Source organism: Gossypium hirsutum, chromosome A13 (assembly GCF_007990345.1).
Source record: "Gossypium hirsutum isolate 1008001.06 chromosome A13, Gossypium_hirsutum_v2.1, whole genome shotgun sequence".
NCBI lineage: Eukaryota > Viridiplantae > Streptophyta > Magnoliopsida > Malvales > Malvaceae > Gossypium > Gossypium hirsutum.
Window position 1 is genome coordinate 15,991,855 of NC_053436.1, and position 8,318 is coordinate 16,000,172.

The 8,318-nt window shown below is 37.3% G+C and overlaps 2 protein-coding genes across 2 annotated transcripts; one reads left to right on the forward strand and one right to left on the reverse strand.

Moving 5' to 3' along the window:
* Window positions 1–1,076: 1,076 nt before the first annotated feature.
* LOC121212403 (phospho-2-dehydro-3-deoxyheptonate aldolase 2, chloroplastic) lies at window positions 1,077–5,582 on the forward strand. The gene is made up of 5 exons (XM_041084990.1): window positions 1,077–1,582; window positions 3,176–3,453; window positions 4,187–4,463; window positions 4,635–4,880; window positions 5,054–5,582. The coding sequence occupies exons 1-5, from the start codon at window positions 1,094–1,096 to the stop codon at window positions 5,324–5,326; spliced, it is 1,563 nt and encodes a 520-aa protein (XP_040940924.1). The 5' UTR covers window positions 1,077–1,093; the 3' UTR covers window positions 5,327–5,582.
* A 796-nt stretch (window positions 5,583–6,378) lies between these two features.
* LOC107920222 (protein EXORDIUM-like 2) lies at window positions 6,379–7,975 on the reverse strand. Its single transcript, XM_016849809.2, has one exon. It carries the CDS (start codon window positions 7,788–7,790, stop codon window positions 6,627–6,629), a length of 1,164 nt encoding a protein of 387 aa, XP_016705298.2. The 5' UTR covers window positions 7,791–7,975; the 3' UTR covers window positions 6,379–6,626.
* Between the last annotated feature and the right edge of the window lie 343 nt (window positions 7,976–8,318).

The window sequence follows — 8,318 nt, forward strand, 5'->3', positions numbered from 1 at the left end:
TAGCATCTTCGAAGGTTACAAGAAAGGAGAAATAAATCCTAAAAAGATTAATGTACTGGATGCAGTCCATTTTATTAATGTTGCTTGGAATATTGATATGAATCTTGCAACTATTGCAAATTGTTTCTGACATTGTAAAATTCGATCTAAGGAGGATATGCCTCTCGAACAAGAAATTGGTTATGTTGAAAGTATTCATAAATTAAAAGAAATAATTTCTAATTTACACTATAGAAATGCCTAGGATGTTGAGCAGATTTTGAATTATCTATGTGAAAATGAGTCTTTGATGGAGTCATCTATAGATGAAAAAATTATTCAAGGAGTAATGGATGTGCCAACTGATGATGAGCAAGATCCAAATAATAGTAGACGATAGTGTTTTACCACATGTTTATCTAAAAGAGGCTTTTCTAGCGGCGAATACCTTGAAGAATTATTTAATATAATACGAGAAGAATATATCAGATTTGGTTTATGCCCATCTAAAAGTTAAAAGATGAAATTGTATTTGATTAACATGCACTATAAATGCATAATAACTAAAGAGTTGGTCCAAGTCAGGATAAAAAAAAGAAGAAGTAAGATTTCCTGTATTTTAGAAAGTTGTAGAATAGAGATGGAGAAAAGTAAAAGTAAATTGATATGGATAGAAATGTGAGAGTAGAAAAGAACAACTCAGATTAGAACAACCCACAATCCTTTCCTACCCACATAGCCATCATTTATTCTTTATGAGATTTTGTAAAATGAATTTAACAATTTTTTTGAAATTCACAAATTTAATTTATTAATATTTTTATTGTTTGACTTCAATTTTTATGACGGGCCGACCCGCGTACTAAATACCACAGACGTCTGTTGTTAGCTGCAAAAAGCAGAGCCCTTTCTCACTCTAATCCTACTTTCACTTCTTATACTTTTCACCCATTTCAAATTTAATCCCTTATTTTTAAAATGATGAAATTAAAAACAGAAGGACTAAATTTAAATCTTTAAATAGTACAGGGACTATTTCTAGAATTTACACCCTTTCTTACTTTTTGTATTTCATAAATATTATTCATATTCTCTAAAGAATAAACAGTCAAAAATGGCTCTGACATCCCCTTCCTTTCTCTCCTCCAAATCCCCTCTTCTCCCCCGCCGCCATCTCCTCCCTCCAAGTCTTAAACCCATCACCGCCGTCCATTCGGCCGACCCGACTAAGTCAACCAAATCAGCGGCGGCGGCGGCGGCGGCGGCGGCCTCCACCAGCTCCCCTTCGATCCCCACACAATGGACGCTCGAAAGCTGGAAGTCCAAGAAGGCCCTCCAGCTTCCCGAATACCCAGACCAAAACGACCTCGTATCCGTCCTCGAGACGCTCTCTACGTTCCCTCCGGTCGTCTTCGCCGGGGAGGCTAGGAGTCTGGAAGAGAAGCTGGGACATGCTGCTCTCGGCAACGCTTTCTTGCTGCAAGGTGGTGATTGTGCCGAGAGCTTCAAGGAGTTCGATGCTAATAACATTCGTGACACTTTCAGGGTCCTCCTACAGATGGGTGTAGTCCTCATGTTTGGTGGCCAAATGCCTATTATCAAGGTTCCCCTCCTTGCTTCTTCATTTGATGTTAGAATTGAAATTCTAGTACTATAATTGGAAGCCTTTTATTAAGGATTGTTCTTTTATATAATTGGTAGTTTGAATTTTTTATTGGTTTCCCTGTTTGTGTTGAGTTTTTTTATGATGGGTCCAAGAATTGCATGGTTTGGGTGGGTAATTTGTCTGCTTATATCAAGATACATACATACATATTTATATACCTGGTCACTTATTTCCTTTGATGGTTAATACTTAAGAAGGTACGTAGTTAACTGATAGAATTTTTGGGTGGTAAAATTGAATCTATTTCTGGGGGTAATTGGCTGCTCATATCAAGATAAGTGCCTTGTCACTTATGTCTTGTTGATGGCTACTGCTTATTAAGGTACTTAGTTGCTTAAGGGAATTTGTGATTGGCTGCTTATATCAAGATATATACTTGGTTACTTTTGCCTTTTTGATGGTTAATACTTAATAAGGTACTTTGTTACTTAAGAGACTTTATGGGTGGTAGAATTGAATAAATTTGTAGGTAATTTGCTGCTCATATCAAGACATATATACTTGGTTACTTTTTGCTTGTTGATGGTTAATACTTTATAAGGTACTTAGTTACTTCAGAAAATTTGTGGGTGGAATTGGCTGCTCATACCAATATATATACGTATATGTTTTGTTACTTATGTCTTGTTGATGGTTAATACTTCATAAGGTACATAGTTACTTGAATTTGTGGGTGGTTGGCTGCTAATATCAAAGATATATATTTGGTTTACTTATGTCCTTTTGATGGTTAATACTTCATAAGGTAATTAGTTACTTCAGAAAATTTTTGGGTGGTAGAAGTGAATAATTTGTGGGTAATCGGCTGTTCGTATCAACATATGTACTTGGTTACTTATGTCTTATTGATGGTTAATACTTAATAAGATACTTAGTTACTTGAGAGAATGTGGGTGGTGGAATTGAATGACTTATATCGAGATATATATTTTGTTGTTATGTTGTTTTTATGGTTAATAATGCATTTAGTTACTTAAGATAATTTTTGGGTGGTAGAATCGAATAAAATTTCTGGTTCGTTGCTCACATCAACATATATATACTTGGTTGCTTATGTTGCTTCGATGGTTAATACTTAATAAGGTACTTAGTTACTTAAGGTAATTTGCGGGTGGTGGAATTGAATAAGTTTTTCAGTGATTTTCTGCTCGTATCGAGATATGTACTTGGTTACTTATGTCTTGTTGATGGTTAATACATAATAAGGTACTTAGTTACTTAAGAGAATTTGTGGGTGGTAGAATTAAAATTATGGGATTTGGGGTTAAAGTTCCTAGTTTGTTGATATTACTAGAACCTTTTCTTAAGCAGTTGAATACATTTTATTATTTGAACTTTTTATAATTGAATAAATTTCTTAATCTGTTGATTTTGAGATTATTAACCAACTAAAATGTTATTGTCGATTCACAAACTTTGGTTCATGACTAAGTTCTTTTAAGATTATAGGCCTTGTTATCCAATAAAGCTAACTATTTTGCATGATGGCTGTGGGATAATGTATTAAAGTATGTGGTTATGATTGTTTAGGTAGGAAGAATGGCAGGTCAGTTTGCAAAGCCGAGATCAGATCCGTTTGAGGAGAAGGATGGGGTAAAGCTCCCAAGTTATAGAGGTGACAATATAAATGGTGATTCTTTCGATGAGAAAGAAAGAGTTCCAGATCCCCATAGGATGATCAGGGCCTATTGCCAATCTGTGGCAACTTTGAACCTTTTGCGGGCATTTGCTACTGGAGGGTATGCAGCCATGCAGAGAGTCACACAATGGAATCTAGACTTCACCGAGCACAGCGAGCAGGGGGACAGGTGTATTCATTTACCTCAGATAAACTGTTTGCTTTATGCATTGAAGAGTTTTTGTCTTTATCGTGAACTTTTTTGGCCTTTCCCAACCCATCTATTTGACAGTTTCTAGAGATTTGACATCTGATAGTGAATGATCCCTTCTTGTCTGTAACAATGGTTCATTTCATGCTCAAGAAGATGATCTGTGATCTGGAAATAACTATTAGAATAGCATGCTTTTATGACCGACTACATCAATATAATGTTACTTCGCTAACTCTTTGAGCTGAGTAAGAAAGTCAGATTCTTATCTGTTCAAAAAGACTTGAAATTGCATGAAAAACGAGTTACTTTGCTATTTGCTTTCTCTTGCATCACTAATGTTGTATGGAATAGTTAATTTCACTTTATGCTCAAGCCAATATCAGAGGTTCAAGTTCTAGGGGACTACCAAACGTAAGCTAGATATCGTTGTAATCGACTAATGTTCACATTAATGACACAAACCCATTCCTATAAAGCAGCTCCTTTGAAGTTCACTTTGTGCATTAGGTCCGATACAACACAGTGATGTTTCCATTCGTTATCTTTTTCTGGGGTTTTTTGAGGGATATGGCACATCATCTGGGATGCAAAATGCTTTGCACCAATATCTAGGAACTGTTTGCTTGAAGTTGGTGCTGTAGGATTGAACTAGTTTTATTGTGATTTTTTTTTTTTTTTTGAAGATGTTCTTTTTGGTTTGTCTGTGAAGGTACCGTGAACTTGCTCACCGAGTTGATGAGGCAATGGGGTTCATGGCTGCTGCTGGACTCTCAGTTGGTCACCCTGTCATGACAACTACAGATTTTTGGACATCTCACGAGTGCTTGCTCTTGCCTTACGAGCAGGCACTCACTCGGGAGGATTCAACTACTGGGCTTTACTACGACTGCTCAGCGCACATGCTTTGGGTTGGAGAACGCACCCGCCAACTTGATGGTGCCCATGTTGAATTTTTAAGGGGAGTTGCTAATCCTCTTGGCATAAAGGTACTCTTTTTTTTACTTGTGCTTCAGTTAAAGTGCACTAAACTTCTTAAGCCACTGATCACGAGGGATTTTTTTTTTCCTTTTTAAAGCAGTTAATGTCAGTGATTAATAATTAACCCTGAATTTACATACGAAAGAATTTAAGTAATTAACAATGGCATTGTGATGCAGGTTAGCGATAAGATGGATCCTAGTGAACTAGTTAGGCTCATTGAAATTCTAAATCCTCGGAACAAGCCAGGCAGAATAACAGTCATTGTAAGGATGGGAGCTGAGAATATGCGAGTGAAACTTCCCCATTTGATCAGAGCGGTCCGTGGAGCTGGGCAGGTTGTAACTTGGGTTAGCGACCCCATGCATGGGAACACCATTAAAGCTCCTTGTGGACTGAAAACTCGTTCCTTTGATGCCATTAGGGTATGGTTGCTTAAATATTTTCTTTTTGTCACAACTTATTTTTGATTAACTTTTCGGAGTTTACCATAGAAGGCATCAATGTAATCTCCGCTTTTTAGGGTAAAATGCTAACTGATATTTTGACTGTCCATCTACTATATGCAACTATAATTTACAAATTCTTGCTTTGGTAGGCCGAAGTGAGAGCATTCTTCGATGTACATGATGATGAAGGTAGCCATCCCGGAGGAATTCATTTAGAGATGACGGGGCAGAATGTGACAGAATGTCTTGGAGGCTCAAGAACTATAACCTATAACGACCTGGGTTCACGCTATCACACCCATTGTGATCCAAGGCTCAATGCTTCTCAATCTCTAGAGCTCGCCTTCATTATCGCTGAGCGCTTAAGGAGACGAAGGCTTGCATCACGGAACCCTTTAGCCTCCACCCGATCATCTATTTAGGGGGTTTCCTTATTAGTTTTCTTAGTCGAGCAAATGTAGGGCGTGCGGATCACAAGTAGTGATAGAATGGTTAGGGTATATAGGGTTCCTAAAAACTAGTTTGAAGGTCAGTTTTGTTGGAGAGACAGGTAATGATATGAGTATGGGATATATATATCGTCTGTTTTAAGAAATTTTTGGACTATAATGAAACTTCTAATAGATGTAACATAAAAGATGAACATATTATGTGAGAAATTTTATGTTGTGTTGTGTATGACTAGGATTCTGTCATTTTTTATTTTTTATTTATAAACAGTAAAAAAAAATTGAACCCAACTAGACCAGTCTGATATGTGAAATTAATGAACTCTTTTTTTTTTTTCTTTAAAGTATATTTTCTATCTCTAATCTAAATTCACTTAAAAAAAAAGAATGTATTAGAGAATTAATCATTAAGGATGGTCTCCCAGGTCCCACCATCTTTTCAGTCTATCCTTATCCTTTCTATTTACTATATCTTATTGCAAAATTGGGTAAACCCTGATATTAGTCCTTTTCATCAATTTTAGTCTTTATATATTTCTTTAATTTTTGATATTTCAATTTTAATTTAAATAATAACAGTTAAATTTTACTATTAATCTTATATTACATATAAATCTGTAGATTTAATTTATGTTATTTAATTTAATCATTCTTAGCCCTCAATTTTTTTATTATTTTTATGAGTAATATTTAAAAAATAGTAAATTATATGTAATAATATATTTAGTAGACAAAATTTTAAAAATTACGCAACTTAACGAATTTTAACAATTTGGTTAAGATTGACATTTCAAATTTAGAAAGAATATAAAAATAAAAAATAACTAAATCAACTTAATAAAAAAGTCTGTGAACTTTAATCATAATTATTTTGTTATTTTATTAATAGTTCAATTTTTTTGTTATAAGCATTGTTATTAAATATAAAGATATAATTTAAGAAAATCTAAAAAAGGGAGTAAAGGTAAAATTTCAAATATTTGAGTCCCACCAGAGGCAATGGTTGTGTTGGAGGCAAGTAGAAATGATGAAAATAGTATAGCTTTTAATTTCTTTTAATATCTCTATATTCATTATCATTATTATCTTACATTCACATCTTTTCTTTTCTTTTTACACCAACCTACAATTCCTTTTCTCTCCCAGTACCAAACTAGAATTTTACCCATCACGTGATAAACCATAAATAACCAAACCCAAATATCTACATTACATCACCATATCACTGCCACGATTTCCCCATTTCACCACTGATCTCCGCCACCTGTCCCCGTCAAACTAGCGTTTTGCACCTCGACGTCTGCGGATCCCACATCGCCGGCAACAAGTATTTCCGGCCGTTAACGCCGTTGGCATTGTAGCTCGCTCCGGTGCTCTTCTCCACCAACAGTTTACCCGGATAACCCGGGTACGAACCCGTCCCGAAAATCCCCGTGCAAGCTGAAACCGCCTCCAACGGCGCGTCGGCGGGCCCCTGGAAATACCCGTTGTTAAACGGGTTGGTAACAGTGTTAGCCAAAAGGGTGGCCAAGGTGATGATCATTCCGTCAATCCCAACGTCTCCATTGGGAGCCACCAACGGTGGAGTTTGGGGACCATAAATAGGCTGGTGAAATGGCCAGGCGCATTGACCAGGACATTGAGTCTCCGAGTTTCCAACCCAGATAAAAGTACCTCGAACCCGACCAACCCGGTTCGACCCGTGAGTCCCGCACCTCATGCAGAACCCATCGACGGCGACGTCTTTGGCCGTGAGGATAACGCTAACCGTACCTACGCCGTTGAATTTCCCGGCCAACGCTGGCAAGTGTGGGTTCTTAAGGATTTTACCGAGCGGGTAATTTTCGAGGAGGATTTGTTTGCCCACGACCAAAGTGGAGGAACCGGACTTGTATTTCTCCGTCGTTTTCCACCAAAACGACGCCGACGGAATCTTGGGTTTGACGGCAGAGCTCAAAGAGTTGATGAAATCGACGATTATGGAGCGCTGGGTTGGGGAGAACTTCCCGTACCAGATGAGATTAACGGTGATCTTCCCCTTCAAGAGTGGCCCATTGTGGTACTTCAACACCAGAGGCTGCTCTTTAACGAGCTCGGAGAAGGTAAAAGGGATGGCACAAAGGAGTAGGAGAGTGAGAAAATAGTAAATAGAAGCAGAAGCCGCCATTGTTACAGAGAAAATTTGAATGAAAAGGAAATGAGTGAAGGTGCGTTTTATAGGGGGTGATTTGGTGAGGGGGAAACAGCTGTTTGAAGAAGAAAGGGCACGTGGAGAGAGATGATTGGGAATGAAATGTGAAGAGGAGGTTCGCCAGGCTGTAACGAGTTGAAAGGGTGACGTGGCGGGTCTAAAGAGGGGGAAAAATACAGTGGGACTTGTGTTTAGAGAAAAAAACCTCATGCAGTTTTGCGTGTGCTTCGGTTCGGGTGGTGACATTCGGGGACGTCGCTAGCTTGGAGTAAATGGTTTAATTACAATTTTAGACCCTCACTAATATTAAATACAAATTGTCCATATCCCTCACCTTCTTATCTTAGAGGAAATGCCTCGTGCATGGCCCTCAATTTTATTTAATTAAAAAGAAAAGAAAAGAAATCAGATACTTGGGGTGGGCTGCTTTGTTTTCACAATGAAACATCATGGATGCTTCCTTGTAGCAAAGAACAAATTATATAGGGTGGTCCAACTCCAAAGACCATCACCACCATTGATTTTTTTAAAATAAATAAATGATGGCACGCCATGATATTTTTTAAAAGCCATCAGATATCAGCTTCTGATTGATTTGTTTGTAGGCAAAAACACCATAAAATTAGTTTTTAATTGTTAACTCAGTTACTGTATTATATTAACAATCATAAAGCTGAAGCCTGCTGCACCCTAACTACAGTACAACAATGATAATCAAATGGTGTGTCAGAGGTGTGGCCCACACTTTGGATTATTAACCATGACATAATTAGG

What these genes read in the sequence shown, in the direction of transcription:
- LOC121212403 (XM_041084990.1), top strand. Translation starts at nt 1,094, where the DNA reads ATGGCTCTGACATCCCCTTCCTTTCTCTCCTCCAAATCCCCTCTTCTC. An exon ending in GCCAAATGCCTATTATCAAG is followed by an intron (nt 1,583 to 3,175) that starts GTTCCCCTCCTT and finishes ATGATTGTTTAG; the next exon opens with GTAGGAAGAATGGCAGGTCA. An exon ending in CACAGCGAGCAGGGGGACAG is followed by an intron (nt 3,454 to 4,186) that starts GTGTATTCATTT and finishes TTGTCTGTGAAG; the next exon opens with GTACCGTGAACTTGCTCACC.
- LOC107920222 (XM_016849809.2), bottom strand. Translation starts at nt 7,790, where the DNA reads ATGTCACCACCCGAACCGAAGCACACGCAAAACTGCATGAGGTTTTTT.